Raw genomic sequence first — 20,541 nt, 5'->3', positions numbered from 1 at the left:
TTGAGCACTTGCTACAGATGCACGTCTCTGGTGATCTAGTGATGTGCTTGCTCCCTCCATTTCCTGTCATTGAAGTTTACACAAGGCCCCCTGAGGCTAATAGTTGGCCACACAGGCATCACAGAGTTGGAGCTAAGAATGCCAGGACCAGGAGGAGCCAAGTGGAAATGCTTAAACAGAAGCATGAATTACAGTAGTAATAGAGAAAGTGACAAGTGCTGTAAACTTTAAGAATTTTCATTTGCTTGGCCTCGTGCCTTTATTCAGACAGTCTCCCATAATATACTATAAAAGTAACATTGTGCTAGATAATTCAATGATAGAAATGAATCAAAAGCTGCAGGGGTGGGAAAGACAGTGATTAGGAACACTTTCTGGACAGTGTGTCAGCCAGCAGGAAGTGGGTTAGAGGCCGTGCTGGGCTGGAGAACTGCTGGTGGAGGTGGGGTAGGCATTGGGTAGCCCAGACAGCGGCTGTGACTGTCCTGTGGACTGTAAGCCCCAGGGGACCAGCAGTCGGTGGACATGCTGAGTCGGTGGACAAGGCACCTTCCCCTCTGTGGCCCTTGCCCTCGACTGTTCCCAAGGGTGCATCTCCAGTGCCTCCTCTGTCACTCAGGCGTCTGCCGTGACATATGAGGGATGAGCCTGGCATCAGTCTTTGTGAGGGGACCATGAACATGGAACTTAATTTGCTAGTTGATCTTTCATTATATCATCTAGCTGCTGACAATTTTTACCACGGAATGTTTGTAGCTGAGCACCTCTTACCTGACACGTCTGGAAAACCACTGCAGCTCAGCTGGGCTGAGTATTTACACAACAGCCTCAGCCATTTGCTCATTGTGTAAACCAAAGCACTCAGGAGGCAAACAGACCTGTTTCTTGAGTGGACTGTGTCCTGGCGTGGTTGGGGTAAGCTAGCATACCTGATGCCACAGATCCATCTGATGGCACCAACTCAGGGTTGACAGATTTCTGTGGCTGAGCACAAATAGGGAGCTTGTTTGTTTAAAACAAGAAAGGATTTCCAAAATAAAGTTTTCTTTTTTGTCAAATTCAAGCTGGTTGCCTTCAGTTTTTGCACATGTCCAAGATCTAGTATGAACAGAAATAAGAGTTGGCAAATCAACTCTCCATGCCTTGGCTACATGAGTGTATATCAACGAGGTTAACACTGAAAGACCATATTCCCAAGTCTTCTAGGATGGATCTGAGTTTGCCAGGTGCACAACAAGCAGATGGTTGTTGCATGTGCTCTGTGTATTTTTGAAGGATCCAGTGATTCCAGACAGATAAATAGCACGTGCAGAAGCCCAGACTTATTAAAAAAAGGAAATTTTGGGGCCGGGGATTTAGCTCAGTGGTGCTGCCACCTGCCTCGCAAGCACAAGGTCCTGAGTTTGATCCCCGGTACTGAAAAAAAAAGGAAATTTTACAGCTCAAATGTATTTTTTTTTTTTTGGTACTAGGGATCAAATTTGGGTCCTTGCACTTGTGGGGCAGGCAGCGGAACCACTGAGCTAAATCCCCAACCCCCAAATGTAATTTTTGAAAACTCTTCTAAGGGTGATTTTTTTTCTATAAAAGCACTATCACTGCATATTTTATTCATAGAAAACAAAACAAGTAGGCAGAAACAAAAAAAGTCCTGGCCATTTGCAGTATCTATCAGCTTTCAACTTAGCTCTTCTGTCCAGAAGAGTCTCATGCAAAAATCCATCTTTCTGAGCCTTTTTAAGAATTTTACTGTCTTCTTTACTGATTTTAAGTTTATGGTCTTGGAAGCTCTGAATTTTTTTACGTAGTTGATTTCACACTGTTTTACATTCCCTTTATCTTCTTCTGGAATGTCATCTTTTTTCTTGGTTTCCCTTTTAACAGGATCTAATCTTTTTTTTTTTTTTTTTTTGGTACCAGGGATCGAACTCAGGTCCTTGGACTTGCAAGGCAGGCGACAGAACCACTGAGCTAAATCCCCGGCCCAAGATCTAATCTTTATCATTTCTTCTTCTCCTGCAGTTTTACTTTTTGCTTCTATATCACCTGATTCATTGCATCTAATAAAGCAACTGTTTGAGGCCAATAAAGCTATTTTCCCATCTTGAAACACTGGTTCCCACTGTCCTCTTGGTCCAATGGCATCCAAATGCTCAACAAGTCCATCTGAATTGATACCAAGATATTTTCCATAGCCAGATTTCAGGGCAATTCTGGAATCAGACAATTTGAGAATTTTTTACTGCTGTGGAGGACTAGGACCTTCATCAACTTCTTTATGTGGTGCTCCCAGTGTAAAAAGACCATTGTCAAGTGCATGGATATAGGTTCCTTTATCCATTTCAATAGCTATAGTTCCTGAAATGTCACCAAAGTTGGCTACTGTCCACCACATTCCAAGAGTATCAAGTTGGGTTTCTTCATCCTCTTCTTTTTCTCGTCTTTTCTTTCTTTTTCTTCTTACTTTTGGCTTTCGTTCCCTTGAGCATGAGTTTGGTGGACTTTACGTAGGAGTATTTGGCCATGGTTCTGACAAAATTTCTAAATGGGAGAAACAAATGTGAATTCGAAGAAAACACTCTGCAAGAACAGTCTCAGAAGCCCTCGGCCTTTTTCCCCAAGGGTGATTTTTAATGTGCTAGAGAGATCTCATCTAAGGAAGACCCTAATGACTTATTTCCCAAAGATTATACATTATAATGTCTAAATGAACAAAGTATGTTTAAAAGGGAATGGATTCTGGAGGACCAGCCACAGTGTGAATGTTTGACCCTGTGTGTAGCTGCTTTACTCACAGGAGTGTGGCTGCCTGAGATTTGAAGTAAGCTCTCTCCACACCCCAGTTTCTTCCGAAGCAGGCATTGGGCCCTGATTACATTGTTAGTGCCTCCCCACCGCTTATACCGTGTAAACAGTGTGAGAAGCTGCACATCGCTGGAAGACCCTTTAACCAGCATCAAGAGGGAAACAGGAAATGAGAGTTGCTTTGCTGAGGAGGTGGAGCTTCCTTACCTCCCCACCTTTCCAATGATGCAACCAAACCCAGACCTAGAGAAGTTCAGACAGATCCACCCAGCTAGCCTTTCACTGTTGCTCAGGACTCTTGTGCTCCAAGACCTAATTTCTTGGTGGAGAGCATTTGTCCATTTTGGTTCAGAATCATTTTTGAAGGAACCGAAAACCAAGGTTAGCTCTTAGTGCAAGGGTTCTAAAGCAAGGGTTCTCAGAATAATCTACCCACACTTAGAACCCTTTCTGTCATCTCTTCCTTCCTTCCTTTCTTCCATTCTCTTTTCCTTTCCTTGCAGAATATTTTAGCCTGTTCGGGCTGCCATAACAAAATACTATCAGCTGGGTGGTTTATCAACAGCAAATTTAGTTCTCTGGAAATAAATCTGGAAGTTTTATAAGTTGAAGATCAAGGCATCAGCGGATCCATTTGCCTAGTGAGAGCCTATTCCTCATGAATGCTGCCTTCTCCCTGTGGCTTCTATGCTGAAAAGATAAAGAGTTGCTCAGGCCTCTTTCGTAAGGAGATTAACCCCATTCATGAGGCTCCACTCTTTTGACCTCATGGCCTCCCAGAGGCTCTGCGTCCTAGTGCTGTCACATTGGGTTTAGTGTGTCAACATAGGAGTAGGGGAGGAGGGGAGCACACAAACATTCAGATCATAGCAGCGAGTTAGAAGGTGTGGTCCAGCCCACATTAGCAGAAGGAAGGCTCCCTTCAGCCTGGGTAGCACCATGCAAGCAGAAAGGTTGCTCTGACTAGTTGATAAACAACTCAGTTGAAAGGAATGACCAGCATGCTCCTGAAATTGTACATTTTGGCCCCAGCTTGAACTCAGATGACAGCCCTGTTGTCTCCATCAGAATTGCCACTTGTTTTCTGTGCCTCTCTTTACATGTTTCAGGTCCTTATTCACAGTCACAATTGGTTGCTTATTTTTCCTTGTATATTTTGGGGTTTTCTTCTCTATCCTCACTCTCTTACAGGTACATTCATTAAAACTTGCCCTTGAAGGTGTGGAAAAGGAAAGGGATTTCTACTTTGGGAAGCTGAGAGAAATTGAGCTGCTCTGCCAGGAGCATGGGCAGGAAAATGATGACCTCGTGCAGCGACTAATGGAAGTGTTGTATGCTTCAGAAGAACATGTAAGTATGCGGAGCCCTCCTGGTTGGAGTGCAGCAGGTCCGTGAGCCCTCGAACACTTCCCTGGGGCCGCATGAGAAGTGCAGCTCAGCCAGCACACCTGACAGTCCCAGAGGAGTGTGTATCACTGTTGTTGGGATCCATTGATCTGTGCCTGGGAGAGACATCCATAAGTTATTCAGGAAGAAATGGGTAAAGGTGGGGCTGCAAGAGAAATGCACTTGTGTGGCCAGATTCCAAGAGGTTCTCACCTCTGAGCAAAGGAACAGTAAGAATTTGTGTAAGGATTCTTCTTTCTTCATGAAAGGTCAGAGTATGGTTAAAGAAGAAAAACATCTAGATACTTTTCCCTTTACTCTAAGCCCCACAGCCTTCTGTTTTTATCTCATAGCTGGTTGTCTTGGTAACTCATGGCCGGGAAGGCCTGAACCATGGGGCAGCCCTTTATTAAAAATACTTCTTGGGGCCTCCTTTGTGGGGAGGACCTATCACCAGTTGCTGCTCATGAGAGAATGTGCCGGGGGAGACCCAGGATGTGGCTCTGTCCAGGTGATAAAAAGCAGATGTGCAGAGCCTGGAGGAACAATTGGCAGAGATGGGGAGGGGTCGCCCAGTCTGTCTGTGCGGGGAGGGAGAGGCCCAGCACCCAGAGGCAGAAGTGAGAGCTGGTGGAATGTCGCCTTCTATTGAGCCGAATGTGGAAGGCAGAGACCAGGGCTTGGGGTTTGAAGCACCTCTGTGTGCTGAGTCAAAGCTGATGGAAGTGTTTGGGCCTCTTTGACCCAAAGTGCTATGGATCCTCACAGGATGCCATAGTGCAGTCATGTGTCAGTTGTTATTTCCATGGAATGTAACAAGTCACCAGCAGGTTTACTTTGTCTTACTGCAACTGAGTAACAGGCAACATTTATTTACTCCATTAAGCGATGAAATTTGCTTATGCTGTAAGGCACAGTGTCTGGGGTTTGGGAGCCCACCACCACTTTCATTATTTTCCTAATACTGCTTTTGAAACATCTTTCTTGGTTGCCAGTAGCTCAGAATGTAGACTTTGAAGCACTGGGACTCTTCCTGGTTAGGTTCCTGAGGCCAAGATGGCTTCATAAAATACAATTCCTGGGGGCCAGGGATTTAGCTCAGTGGTTCCGCTGCCTGCCTCAAAAGTACAAGGTCCCAAGTTCGATCCCAGGTACCAAAAAAAAAAATACAATTCCTATATTTTCCGTTCTGATTAAAGAAGCCAGAGGCTGTTGAGTGGCATGTCTGTGACCACAGTGGCATAAACATAATGTTCTGTACATGCAGGCTGCTCGGTAGCCTGTCAGGCACGAGATCAGTTATGGTTATTCCTTCACAAGCTTGTTTAAGGCTAAATCAGATGAGGTCTGCACAGCACCAGGAGACCAAGCACACGGAGCTGCTGTCTGTGATGCCTGAGCGCTGGAGGGAGATTGGCATGCAAACTCACATCTTCCCAGTCCTGTGCTTCCAGCGGCAGGAGAACCTTCTGATTCTATGCCAGATCTTGCAGCTGACCTGAGTTGCTGAATTCCTGGCTAAGGACAGGCAGGCTGGCCTCGGCCAAGCACTCTTACCTATGGGTGTGACTCCAGGGAGCCCTGCCTAGATGTCCATACTCAGTTTAGCTCTCCCATTCCCATCATCAGCACACACACACACCCCAACCCCACCTTGCTGCCTACCAGAGCCAGCCATTCTTGCATGTATGCACAGGTCTGGTGTGTGTGGTGTCCAGGAAGAAGTGTCAGTACTGTGTTCATGATGCTGTTGATCTGAGATGGCAAGGTGCAGAAGAGTCAAAGGCTGGATTGTTGTGTGTGCTCTTCATTTAGACTAGATGAACATGGGTTGGCTTTTCAGGTAGGGGTTTTTGGTAGGAGGGATCTCTTCCCCCAAGTGATGACTTATATTTTTGTTTGGTAGTGACTGGTCTCTGATTATTATAGTCAAGCAGTCCTAAAATATGACGCTTGGAAGATGTACAAGTCCAACTGGGAGTTCTGAGTAGTGAAATCTGTTGGTTCAGTTCCCAGATGTGGAGCTCTAATGGAGGTTTTTAGAGCAGATCACCAGCTGGCTATTCAGTGACTCTCTCATTCTCATTCTGTTAGGATTCTTTGGGCCACTGGTGTCTGGGCTTAGTCATTGGCTACCTGCTCCCCTATGGATTCTGTCACCTGGGGTGCACCAGCTTATAAATAGGTGCTTGCTTCCCAGGGTACTGATGGTCACGGAAGCCACTGTTACAATAACCTGAAGATTTTCTTTCAGCTGGGTGTGGTGGGACATCCTCTAATCCCAGCACTGTGGGAGGCTGAGGATGGAGAATCTCAAGTTCAAACCCAACCTAGGTGACTAGCAAGACCCTGCCTCAAAAGAAAAAATGTAAAAATAAAAATAGCTGAGGATGTAGCTCAGTGGGAAGGCCCTGGGTTCACTTCTCAGTACTATACTGGGGGGAAGAAAGAAAAAAAGATGTTCTTTTCCTCAGCGCTTTTTGATTACAGACATATTTCTGTTGTTGGAGGGCTTTTGCAGTCCACTAGATTCAACACTGGATACGCAGAAAAAGACACAAGCCCTTCATCAGGAAAGCTCACAGTCCAAGGGAGAGAGAGGCAGGGACACAACTAACTGGAGGCTGTCAGATTGTGATAATTGCAATAGCAGAGACATAGATGAACTTAAGTGGGAGCACACAGACTCCACCTGAAGGGCCAAGCAGAGCTGTCAAGGGAAGATGGCATGTGCATTGGATGACTAGGAATATCAACAGCTATAAAGCTAGGATGGAGAGAGTGTTCTTCAGGCAGGAGGAAACTGCACAAACAAAGCAGAGAGGCAAGAACAGCCGGCTGTGGCCAGCATGAGTGGTGATGTGACTGACGCCACTTCCTGCATCCAGCAGCCAGCACTTCTGGAGAAACCCCTCCCTCCTTTGCCCTTGTTTGCCTCCCACAGTGCCCAGGACCCTTCTTCAGTACTGTCTTCCAATTTGCCTCTCTTTCTAACGATTATAATAAGAGCAAAGACATCTAACAGCTCTCACAGCTAAACATTCAGAGAGATGCAAGGGGTTGATGTAGAAACATTAGAATTAAGTAGATGCCACTCCAATGCATTAGTCCCACATTTGGCATAGGTTTTGCCTGGCCTCCTACTTACAGGTAGGTTTTAAAACTCTTCATTTTCATATGAGGAGTAAGAAAATACTTTCTGTTTTGTTTTTCTGGGAACCCGCAATAGCATTGTAAGGGCTGGGAGCTCTTGCTAGTGATATGCGACATTGCAGAATGACAGAAATGTGCTGCCACAGTTTCTGGCTGCCTTAACTTGCACCCTAAGCATTAGTATCCATTGGTAGTTGGAAGATTCTCTCCTCATGCCAGAATTTCCCAGTACCATAAGCATGGTCTGGAGTCTGCTGTTCCTGCGGATGTCTAACTTCACCATCGGTTTCCTGTGGCTATAACTTCACCCAGTGCACATGGGAGCTACCCTTGGCCAGATGGGGACCCCAGAGCCACAGAAAAGGGTGACAAGCCTACCTTCTTTTTCAACATGTTTGGAAAGAATGCCTGAGGAGGGGCCTTATTTAGTGGGTCCTGATCCTGCAACTTGCAGATTAAACTTAATTCACCTCTTCCAACTTTCAGTTCTGGGTTAACGCCATTATTCCACACTTAACTCCCAACTGTGACAAAATTTTCTATAAAATGTAAAACAGATTCTGATTTCTGAGACCTTCTTTTTAGCAGTTTAATATCCACAAAAGCAATTATGTAAGAAAAGCATACTTCACAGCAGCTGAAGTTTGATTGGTACAGAAAGGAAGACACCACACTAGATTGAAGAGTTAGGACGATGAATAAAGAGCAGCATCCCAACCCAGAGAGGCTCAGAGCCGAGCTGGAGAGGAAGACAAGCATCCACTTAGTAGGTTTCTTTTTTTTTTTTTTGGTACCGGGGATTGAACTCGGGTCCTTGAGCTTGCGGAGCAGGCGGCGAAACCACTGAGCTAAATACCCAGCGCTAATCCACTTAGTAGGAACACTCACAGGACCATGTACAACCTCTGCCAGCAGCAAGAATGGGGTGTGCAAGGCTTAGAGGAGCCATGTGGGGACGGGGGCAGCGAGATTGGCTTCAGGAATTCCCAGTGTTCTCATAATACAGAGGAGCCCAAGCACAGTGAACTGGAGTTCCAGTGCACCCTTCCTGTTAAAGTCCTGCGAGCATTAGTTTCCTTCATCCCCTATGCAAGAGGAGAGCTCCTGCCCGCACAGAGGCCAGTGCCTGTTCCCTATCTTGGGCTGCCTCAGGACAGCACCGTCCTGTTCCCTGTGAGAGCGCAGTGTCAACTCGGGTGCTTCTTGAGCTGAGAGGACCACCTTCACGTGTGCCAAGCAATGGGCAAAGCCAGTGGCAAAGCATGCTGCCAAGAGCACAGCCCCAGCCCCATCTGGTACTACAGGCTCGGGCCAAAGAGCATCTGCAATAAGGAAGGATTTTGAGGGTCAGAAGGACAGCAGGAGGTGGTCAGTGAGTAGGTATTGGGCCTTAACTTTCCAGAATAGAACAGTGCTGGGGGGTGATAACAGGATGTGGGCATGGACATGGGGAAAGCTCACATTTACAAAATAATGTGCCCATTGGTACAGAGCCAGGAAAGAAAAGTGCTACATTTGATCCTAGGCCTTCAGTATGATGTCACTTTCTATAGAAAGGGTTGCTGTTTTTAAAAAATTATTTGTACATCTAGAATGTGTTTCAGAGTTCTCCCTCTAAGAAATCATAGGCTCAGCTCACACTTAAAATATTTACTATGTACCAAACACTCTTCTAGGCACTTTGCTAGCTTTAACTCATTAAATCCTCAATTGGATTCAATGCAGTAATAGTGAAACATGCTGAAAACTCTGTTTCATGGGGACTCTTTATTGTCCCCCACTTTACAGACAAAACTGAGGCAAAGAGCAGTTACATTGTATGCCCAACGTCTCACAGCTGGTAAATAGAGGAACTAGGATGTGAATTCCAGAGCCCATGCTCCTAACCTTCCAATTAGACTGCCTCTCAGAAAAGACTCATTGTGTGACGTTGGCTGGTAGTCTGATAGTCTTGGTCATCCACTCCTAAGTCCTCTGATTTCTTCCTTTCTACACAACATGTGTTGAATGTTGTAGTGACTGAAATGCGCCACAGTTTGATGAGGCCCAATCCCTACTGCAGGAACCTCAGGATCTGGTGGCTGGGGCCAAGTTCAACACAAACAAGATTCCAAGTCAGAGTTTTGTAGCCCAGGAAGAACAGACTGCTGCAGGAGAAAGGAGAGGTGTTATTCTGGCTCAGGGATCTGGGGAGATGATCATAATGTATTTGAAATGGATCTTCACAGCCATGTCTCTGGCTCTGGGGAGTAGGGCTCAGATGTGGAGAGGATCCTGGGTTTGGATGTGTTGGGAGTCAGTGTCCCAAGTGCGTGAGGACCTGAGCAATTCTCTGTGTGCCATGGACATGCCAGGCTACATCCCAAAGCCCTGTGCCGGTATTGAGGAGGCAGTTGGCTGTTACTGATTGGCCTCACTCTTCTGCTTGGATGATAAAGAACTAATTATTCCTTATGTGGTGAAAAAGTGGAAGAATTTGTAGCTTTGGCTAAGTTGGTGTTCCTGATGTTCTTCACTGGATTGGGCAGATGAATAAATAGGTCATTGGGAGCCAAGTAGAGGAATCACCTCACTTACCAGGTTCACAGTCAGTGAGAGAGAGTAAGCAAGGAAGGCCTAAAGCAACCTAAACATATGCCCCAAAGTCCGTGAGCCAGAGCTCCTGCACTGTCTGTTGAGAAGGGCCTCCTTGCCTACAGCAGCCGTGAAATAGCCTCTATCCTTTCTTCCCCTCAGAAGCTCTAGCAGATTGCTTCTCTGGTTTCTAAGCCCACATTAGACAAGCAAGAAGAGTGACAGCAGAGAAGAAACAGGAATCAGATCAAAAGCACCACATTGTGGGCCATTGGTGTAGGGGCAGCCGTCCAACACGGTCCAGAGGCCTGGGGTCCTGTATTATGTCCCTGCCGGCTCATTCATGATTATCATGACGTGTGGAGTCCCTGTGATTGGTTCTTTTACAGAGGGTAGGAAAGTATATGTTGTGTTCGAGGAAAATTTTCTTCCAAGATGTTTGGAGGAGAGGTTTGGAACTTAAAGCTTAATGGCTGTGCTTTCCAGGCCACTGTTCTCTGATGGCACAGGGATGTGAGGGCGTCCCTGCATGTGTGCTGGCCACTCGGAGCCGGGAGACATTTGCACGGTGAGCTGTGCCTGAGGTTGGCATCTCCACAGCCCAGCAGCACCACGCTGCACAGAGATTATGGCCTAGGACCCTGTAGGCCCTCAGACGCAGTAAGTTATTTCTGCTGAAATTTCTTCTCCGCCCCACAGGAGGGCCACACAGAAGAGCCAGAAGCAGAGGAGCAAGCCCATGACCAGCAGCCCCAACAGCAGGAAGAGTACTGAACCATCTTGGCAGCTCATGACACTTCCGTTGTGCATGGGAACTTTTCTTCTGGAGAATTGGAATGTGCGGCCTCAAGCTCAAGAGAAACCAGTTGTTCCCAATCTGCCGTTAACCATCCACGCACTGTTGCATATGCCAGCCACTGCACTTGGTCCCCATTTCCTTTGCCAAGATGCATTAGCAGACGGCCATTCTGCCGCCTGCCTGAGAGATCATAGGGTCACAGACCTTCAACTTCACTTGGCTGCTTGAGATTGGTTCTGCTCTTTTCCTCGTTTCTTTCCAGAGCAACTCTTCCCTGCCCTGAAACTACCACCACCACCACCACCACCACCCCTTTTTATCCTGGTGTGAAACTATAGTAATTTGATATATGGTATTTATATTGGCATTTCTCAACCCAGTGTCACTAGATGTCACATGCATTTGTGGTGCTTTGATGTTTGCAAGTCTAACTTCTGAACATGAATTTGGTCAAATAATTGGAACAAAGGGAAACAGATACTTGATATGAAAGCCATAATGACAGTGACTTGTGTTGGGGGAAAAACGTAGGGTCAGTTCTTCCCTCTACTCACAACAATAAAAGGAAAAAAATTGATGCGAAACTAGGACTTCAAGGCCCAGCCAGTGTTCATAGAGCAGCATGTTAGACAACCACACAGTATGATGTTAGTTTTGAAAGACATTCACTCAAGGAAAACACTATCTCAGCTTTTCCCTGTCTCTGCTCCTGCCCTCCTGCCTGCCTCCCCAATTCCTGGGTTCTCATGTTATTTTCTTTCTCAGGGTCCTCTTTGGTGGGCAGCCACTCTCCCCAAAGTGTCATCAGTTATCTTTAGTCTGAAGAGGGTCTTGGTGGGTACAGATCCTCCTGCCTCATCCCTCTTCCTCCTCACATGGGTTTCAGCCCAGATCCTGTCATTCACACTAGGGAGTTCTTCCCGAAGGGCAGCTTCCAGGTGTGCAGCTTGAGCTGCATTGGGCTCCACATCAGATTGCACGCTGGCTGAAAGGCTGGACCCAAAGACCTCATTCAGAGGAGCATTCGTTCCAAGGGAGAATCATAGTTCTGCGGTCTGGTGTTGACACTGGAACAACAGCACAGAAAAACGTATGACTCCCAGTATCTTCTGGAATGAGGAATTTCCCCTAACACAAGGGCCCTCCTTGTCATTGACATTTGCTAAACCATGGCAATTCATAAACAGAGGAAACATTAATGAATTAAAAGCATTCCTTATTTTTTTAACTAATATTTGCACATTTTCTTAGTCTCTTTCCAAAATCTTTGCCTCTTTTTTCCCCCTTTTAACAGATGGTCTCCCTTCCTGGATCATTCATTTCACGCGGTTTCTAACTTTAGATTTACTTTCTTATTAGCAGGTGCATCAAAAATAAGAAACAAATGTGACCACCCGACTCTCTGCTTAATTGAAAAGCTTAAAATAAATTTCTGAATAATGTATTATAAAACTTTGAAATTTCTTTATTGATGAAATAATTCTAAATTTTAGCATTGAAGCTTTGCACCAAAAGAAGTCGTTCCAAAATAAATCTTTTGCAGCAAAGTGGTATTTATTGAGTTATATGTGGAAAAGATGGCTTGTATTTTTGAGATTATTACAACACACTGTGCAGAATTGATGTGCAGATGTTCTGTGGTGTTTGGTTTCCCTTTCTTCTCTCTCCTGCTCGCTCTGCACTATAGCAGCAGCTCATTTCTCAGGCTAGAAAGCTTGGCTCCCAGCAGTGACATCCTCCCACACCTGGTTATAGGTAGTGGTCGTGCTATGTACGACATCATGCTTAACGGTGTATTGCCCCCTCAACCCATTGTACTCATTGACTGTAAAAATAGCTCTTGTAAAGAGGCACAATAAATAACTCCTTGCAGATACTATCCGTGGTTCCTAGGATATTCTTCATCTGCCCTGGACGTCTCAGTAGTACCCAGTGCCAGGTGGTTCATGACCACACCCCTATCATGTGGATGCACATGAACAGATACCAGGGAGTCAGGATCCCATCTTCTCCAAAACCACTTGACACTATTATTTCCATACACCTCTGATGACTCTTGCTGGAACCATTCCATTCCTCTCCAACTCCGCAACCTTCTAAGCTATAGATACCGGCAGGGACCTCTCCCAGGAGCTGTATTCCATTGTCCTTTCAACGGCTTGGGGCAGACCATTTAGAGAAGAGCTATGAATTCCTCTTTCTGTTCCCATCTTAAAAATCTTCTGTTGGGCTGCACCCCAGATAATGTCATGGATGCTTTGGGGAATCTTAACACCTGTTTCAGAGTCAGTCAGTCTTGGGCTGCAACCCCTGCCTATATACAACCACCACTCGCTTCCTGGGTGGTGGGCCCCATCATGGCTCTCATCTTACAATTCAGGGCACGCTTCCTCCACGCCCCGCACCCAGTCACATGTCATTGTGCTCGGTGGACAGGTATCCCTAGGTGTGTGCCCTGCTCCTCCCATCTCAGGAAGATTGACTTCTTTCTTACTATCACTTCATGCCCACTGTTGGCTGGTTGTAGCGCTTCCATTACCACTGTCAGATTGGAAGTGATCGAAGTAGGGAGCAAAGAGAAAGCTCGTGTTCATTCTAAGCAGAAAAGCAGGAAAAACAAAAAGACAAACACCCTATTGACCCAAGAGAAGAAAACTCCAGAAGGGAACCAAGAATTCCTCCCTTCCCTGGTGAGTATTTCCATTTTTCCGTTACGGTTTAATATGCATTCAGATTACTTTTACTAAATAGTACACCATAAAACTTTTGTTATATATTAAATGTAAACTGAAAGGAATGTAAACATATGTATTGTTAATTATAAATATAGATAAGTAGTGGCATAACAGATGAAAAAATCTTATTCAGATGTATCACATTCATGTTACATTACCCACCTACTGTCGCATGGTAGAATAGTCTTTTGTCTGAATATGTGAATAACTTGACTTGCATTGATCTTTTTACATATTTAATAAAAAAATATATGTTAAGATGTGGATCTAGATGTTTCATTTTTTATGCTAACGCTTCTCTTTGGTGAACATGTATATGAGATTTATATAGATTCACACATCTGCCCACATTTACACAGGGAAAGGGGATGTCATTGTTTTTATTAATGGCTAGTATTTCAACAGGAATTACAGATTCTTATTTGGTATCAAATACAGCAGCTATAATACCTTTTTTAAAAACTACCAAGAAAATTACAAAGATAAGGCATTCCCTTAGGAAACACGCCATTTGCCAGCAAACAAAATCTAGCTCCCACAAGGCGAGCCTGCTCAGTCTAGACAGGACAGTGCTGGATAAGTGGGAGGCTGAGGGAGACTCAGGCAGGTATTTCTAAGTTCTTTGTGAAAGAACCTGATTGGAAAAAGCTCTCTGAATAAGTGTGTTTCTCCTTCTTGTCTGTTCAGTTTAAACAGTGATGATTTATTGAAATAATATAAATGGAATACAAATTTACAGGCACAGGAATGTGTGAAAGGGGGAATAGATTACAGCCCCCCCCCCCGCGAGCCACCTGTGGAGACTGTAGAACAGATGACTGTGTTGAAGACTTGGCCCTGGAGGGGCAGGTGCAGAAGGGGAAACTCTCCATACCTTTTCCACCTAGAAATGGGTCAACCGTCACTAAATTGCTTTCAGGCACCACCTAGAGGCCAATTGTGTTCCTGTACTGCCCTTTGGCAACTCTTCCATTACTTTTAAGGGGGGGATAATAAAAGACAAATACTCTAATAGACTTCTCCATCTACATCCATTTCTCCCAGAGCACATGTGATGGAAGTCTGAGTCACTGCCTGATTTTTTTGTGAAATCTTGTGCTCAAAACGTGTGTTTCCCATTTCACTCACCAATAGCAGACTCTAGTAAACCTATCACTAGCAATTCAAACGTGGTAAAATAATGCTGGTTCTATTTCATTAAACCTGAGATCTTTCTAGAAATTTAATGTGGTGCTACTGATATTAAGGAGAAGCTCACAAGTCCAGAGTTTTAATAGAATTCCACTAAATTTGAGTTTTTAAAACGCCAGTTCTATAAAATTAAACACAGTTGCAAGACCGCTCGTCGTTCTGACTGTAAGAACACAGCTGTGATTATGGCTGCTACCACTAGTAAACATGACTGACCCAATTTCTGAGCACGAAGACAGGACTGCCAAACAGCACAAGTGCTGGATTGCAGCACCTCTCTGGATGTCTCACAACTCCTGTTTTGCTGAACTGGGAACTCATAAAAGATGTTCTCCATTCATTACAAGAATGCTGGCTTATTTTGCCTACAGGGAACCAAAGCTTGAAGAGAAAATCCACTGATGCCAGGAGGGGCCTCACATGACACCAGGAATTTGGACCCTAAGACTGCCCAAGGCTAGGACTCCTGGCCCTGACTGGAGCCCATGTCCATGCAGGTGGTGTGCACAGAAGGTATTCAGCGGAGGCTGAGCTTGCCCTGGGTCAGTGTAGACAGGCAAGCAGAATGGAAGGCCCAGCTGAAGTTAATTTGTTGAAGGCCGTTTTTACTCCACTGAAAAAAAAAATGTTAACCCTTTTTAGCTTGCCAGGTTGTAATTTCTAAAACAGGTTTTCTTGTAGTGTTTTGTAGCTCCTTTATCAAGACTGGGTGCAAATTAAGTAATTTTAAAGGGTAATGACACATTAATGTACCTTTACTTTATGATTTTCAGTAGAAACTAGCCCAGTACTTCAATGTGTTCTTTGACAGAGAGTTGCAAAGTTAAACACACACTTCCTTCTGAGCAGCAGACTATGACATCTCTTTGGGTCTTCAAAGTTATCTATAAAAGATATGTTTCCTCGTGGTCATTAAAAGGTTTTAGACAGCTTAAATGAAACTTCGGGAATTAGAAAGTAATGAAAAGTCCTCATAAATATGTTCAAAGTTTTATTCTGACCCCAATTCACAGCTTAATATTTAGGATGCTCTCTTCCAATGCTGTGTATTTATTACACAGATGAACTGTGGCTTCCTATTAATGGAACAATTTTTACTAGATTGAAAAATATTCTAAATAAAGATCACAGAAAATGAGTTTACATGATAGTTTCTTTTCTCTTGTTTTCTTTGTTTTGTTTTTCAGGGGTAGTGGGGATTGAACCCAGGACCTTGGATTGCAAGTACTGTACCCCCACACCCCTTCTTATTTTTTTATTTTGGGAGAAGGTCACAATAAGTTGCCCTGTTTGGCTTCAAATAAATGCATGGTCCTCCTGCATCAGCCTCCCAAGTAGCTGGGATTATGAGTATACCTGGCAGTGTGTTCGTTTCTTACCCAGAAGTGGTGTCAAGATAGATTCAGGAACCTTCCTGTCCTGCAGACAGGCATTGTCCAATTGCCTGAGCTTAGAAACAGATAAGGAAATGTGAATTTTACCCCAGAACATTTTCAGTTATTTGAGAGGGCTTTGAAATACTGTAAGATGCTGCCCGGTCGTAACTAATAAGACAGCATCACTAAAATAGCCCAGGTTTTGTTTGGTTTCACTTTCTTAAAAATTTGGATATGTTTAGTTAGAGGTGAGAAGCATTCCTTTCAAACCAAGGATTTTTTTTTCATTAAGTTCATTGGTACATTTTAGGTATACAATACAGTTACATTCATCATTGGGATCTTGTATCTTTATATGGTGTATCTTGGTTCTTATTTTTTTCCCCATTCAAACCAAGGATTTAAAAGGCACGGAGTGAATAGTTGTATTTGTCATACCCATGGTAGATCTGAAAGACTCAGATATATGTTGTTACATTTGCATACAATGGTGGAAATTTAGAAGCATGTTATCCATATCTCTATAGTTTTTACAAACCAAAGACTACAATGTAGGTAACTCCTACTTAGAACACATGATTTTGTTACATAATAGTTTCCATTCAACTTAGAAATTTTTTGTTTTTGGTACCGGGGATTGAACTCAGGTCCTTGCTCTTGCAAGGCATGCACGGCGCCACTGAGCTAAATCCCTGGCCCCTCAACTTAAAAATTGTATCCTGCACTATACAGCTAAAAAAAACTGTATCCTGCACTACTCAGCACATAACATTATGGAATGATGTTGGAGGCTAAGAAGATAATACAGCATGCTTCTGTGCCCACACTGGTTTTCTAGCTGCTATGAATGCCTCTCCCTCATTACTGTACTTAGTACTTGGGTTGAACCCAAGGCCTTCACACTGAGCTATATACCCAGTTCTTGTTTGTTTGCTTTTTAACTTTAAAATGGTCTCACTAAGTTGCCCTGGCTAGGCTTGAACTTGTGTTCCTCCTGCCTCAGCCTCCCAAAGTCCTGGATTATAGGTATATGCCATCATGCCCGGTTTCTGTCATCACTTTCCTGTGCAATTGCACTCTGTGCTGAATTCCTTGAAATGAAAGGGGATGGAGAGCAGTGAATTTTTGTAGAGAAGCACTCCTAAGCCCAATATTGGTGTTTTGTGGCGCTAAACTGATGACAGGCTTTTGAAAACCTGGAACAAGGGCTCCTTCACCACTGTGCCTATCAGAGCTGTGCCTGTGTGTCTTTCTACTCTCTGGTTAACTCCCAGGAAGTCCTGTTCCATAGTTTTCATTCTGAAGGGAAGGGGGTGAGTAGAAAAGGTGACAATGATATGAGAGAGTCCCTCTCTTGCCTTCCAGCACATTATAAGAATACTCCTGCATCCTTCACGTCACTTTTCCTGTTCCTAAAATAGCCTGCCGGAGACCTGATCAGATCATAAGCACAAGGTTGCCCACTAAGGACAGCCCTTGTGCAGTGAGAGGAGTTCCTCTGGGGAGGAGGCATTGCTCGCTCACTTGTAGAGTAGGCAGATGAGATCTAGGCCCTGAGAAGGGAGCCAGGGGCCCAAGAGGAGGGCAGGAGGCAAGGCCATAGAGAGCACTGTGCAAAGACTGCACTTTCCACAAGACTGGTATTTGGCGCATAGTGTAATGGTCTTTAGTCATTTGGTTCCTTGATGTCACTGCTCTGGAGAAACCAGGCCCTGGAGACCAGACAAGGAACCAGCTGCTGCTTCACACAGGTCACTCAAGGTCAAATTTCTTTTCTGAAAATGGTGTCTACATTCAAGTGTCAACATAGCTATCTCCCCAAGAAGAGATAGATGAAAAATTACCAAACACATCATCTTTAAGTTTAAAACACATCCAATAAAGCTACTAATACCACCTAAGGACCCAAAACCAAATTGTAAACTGAAAAACAAAAATGAGGAGGGAAAAGTGTCTTTGTTTTCTTCTCCAATTTAACTGTTTTAAAAGCTGAGCACCAAGTGTAAGTGAAGCACAACAGTCAAAAGCAACCTTTTACTTCTAAAATACCCTGTTACTATCCTTAAAGTACCCTAATGGAACCCTATGCGAAGAGGCCATTAAATTTAGGTCACCTACTTTAGTCCAGGGTGGTAAACTGAAGTCATTTGCCTTGTGAAAGCAGCGTATTATACATAAGGAAATTCTAGTCTTACATATGCCCTTAGGTCTTCTAGACCTCCCACGACTAAAGGGATCAAACAAAAAGAGAGTGAAATCATTACTGAATTTAAAGTGTTCAAGAAATGAAGACAGAGTTACTTGGGAGTAGATGCCTAGGCCTGAGAGAAATCTGTGCATGACTCCTCCTACTTAGAAATCAAATGATGCAAAGAGCTTGACCTTCACAGCATCTCACAGCACAGAGTGGCAATCAAACAAGCCTGCTTCCAGCTATCCCTGATGACACAATGCCAAGATGCAGCTCGGTAAAAAGCAGACTACCAGAAGCCAAAACTGTTCCTGAGGCTGGGCTGCCTCTCAGGTTATATGTAGTGTACCAGAAGGACAATGGGAGAACAAATTCTACACCTTGCAGTGTCAATTCAGCTAAATACTCAGTGGCAGAGTGACCTTACATCACTTGACAAGTACCAGAGGGCAGATGCTGAATGTTGCTGATTAGGACCTGGGCTTTGCCTACCAATCAGCAAACAGGGGTGGGGCTGCTTGCAGGCTAACAGCTGAGAAGCTGGGTCAAGCAAGCCACCACACTACTGGGCCAGAGGCACAGCTTTTCCCAGAAAAATGGTAAAGGTCAGTTTGTTTTTGCTTGTTTGGTTTTTCCATTATCCTTGGCAATTTATATACAGGGAAATTTTCAGTATAGATTATGAAACTATTGGCTGTTACTCCTGTAACACTCAAAATTATCCTGGAAAAGCCCACTGAAAACTGGTGTGTTTCCCAAGTCAAAACATATGTTGATGGGAGGGAAAGAGAATGGGAAAAAAGGAAGAATCAAAATATGTACAGATACAAATTCCCCATGATGAATGTGATCATTATGTAAGGCAAATATGTACTAATAAAAAATAAATTTAAAAAATACATCTGTAGGAAAAAGGGCACTTGTACTAAATCTATACAATGCTTTAAAGGTTGCAAATGGATTCACACATGATAACCAGGTGAAGAAAAAGTGTATTTTGAAAATTATCTAGATTCGAATCCCAGCTACACCACTTCCAGCTGTGGAATTTTCAGTAAGTTGTACATCAGTTCTTTACCTCCTTTTCCTCATCTGAATATGCAGATTATTCCTACCTTGCAAAGTTGTCTAGAAAAATAATGTGTAAAGAATATCTTGCACATTGTAGATTATTAGTAAATGGTAGCTATTATTACTAAATCTGGTTTGATAGCAGTCTTGTGGGAAGACAGACACAGGTCTATAACAGTTTTATGATCACACTGGCTCTGGACACTTCAGCAGCACCCCTGCTCCCAGTGCCCCTGCAGCAGGCACAGCCCTAGGCAGCATGTGTCACATGGCCCAGAGGGGACCTCTAACCCAGGGGTAGTCAGTATTTAGGGCTTGTCAGTATTTAGGGCTCTCAGCAACCATATAGTCTCAGTCTGAGCTAAGTAATTAAATGTTTCTCTTGCTCACTCTTCTTTATACTGAGCATGAAGGATGTTGGAAGTGGGTGGTCCCCATTGAAAGGTTCCAGAGAGAAGGGAACCACAAAAAAGGATTGTGGCAAGCAGACCTTAAACATAAGCAATTGCTCTGAAATAGAAAAAGATCAAAGTAGCCAAAGCAAAAGAAAGTAGACAGGAAAGAAGCAAGGGGCATTTTAGCTAAGATTTTCTAAACTCCAGTTGATCAGTTTTATGGAGGGGACTTCCAGGAAGATGGCAGAATGGTGAGCAGCACAGAAACAACCTCTCTGATATTTGGAATCCAGACACTGGAATATAGCAATGTGAGGAAGAGAAGGAGGAGGAAAGTGGGTCCTTGGGACCCAACAAGGATCTGAAGCAAGAATTAGAGCCCATAGGGAGAGTGAAGAGAGGGATCACAATGTGGAGGAGAGAGGTGGCAAGAGGAGCTTTCTTCCTGAGCACCAGCTCCCAGCCTGGGAGGAGCAGCTCAAATCTGCAGAGTGCACATGCAACTACTACTAGAACCCCAGAGGCCTCCACGGAGAAACATGATAGTGGAACAGAGACTTCAGTGGCTAGTGAGTTATTTAGGTTCAGATTCCCCCACCCGCCAGGAGAGAGCAATTGGCTGGTAGCCATTTTGGAAAGGAGCCAATGGAAGTCAGAACTCAGAGCAGCTACAGGTGGGTTCCATCTAGTGGCTCCAAGTGTCAGGGTGAGGAACAACCAAATTCGAGTCAACAGGGAGCTGATTTCAAGCCCACAGGAGTCACTCGTGGTGTTGTGGGCTGAATAACTCAGGTCCCAGCCTCACAGCCAAAACCAGAAGCAGCCTGAACTTCAGTGGAATTAAAGGAGCAGGTTTGCTGGGACT

General features: G+C 44.3%; 1 protein-coding gene and 1 pseudogene across 4 annotated transcripts in view; one reads left to right on the top strand and one right to left on the bottom strand.

Moving 5' to 3' along the window:
- The window catches only part of Mapre2 (microtubule associated protein RP/EB family member 2), a 173,335-nt gene extending 159,619 nt beyond the window's left edge, over window positions 1–13,716 (top strand). For all 4 annotated transcript variants that reach the window (XM_021236671.2, XM_004855210.4, XM_004855208.4 and 1 more), the window contains 2 exons: window positions 3,997–4,155; window positions 10,618–13,716. In XM_021236671.2, coding sequence (XP_021092330.1) covers window positions 3,997–4,155; window positions 10,618–10,692 — 234 coding nt within the window. In that variant the 3' untranslated portion in view covers window positions 10,693–13,716. The remainder of the gene's footprint in view (window positions 1–3,996; window positions 4,156–10,617) is intronic.
- Window positions 1,608–2,528, bottom strand: LOC147830123 (protein FRG1 pseudogene; annotated as a pseudogene).
- Window positions 13,717–20,541: the final 6,825 nt, after the last annotated feature.

Source organism: Heterocephalus glaber, unplaced genomic scaffold, assembly GCF_053883595.1.
Source record: "Heterocephalus glaber isolate CG9 unplaced genomic scaffold, H.glaber_assembly_v1.0 deba00000331, whole genome shotgun sequence".
NCBI lineage: Eukaryota > Metazoa > Chordata > Mammalia > Rodentia > Bathyergidae > Heterocephalus > Heterocephalus glaber.
Note: the sequence above shows the minus strand (reverse complement) of the source record. Positions and strands in the feature narration are given on the sequence as shown.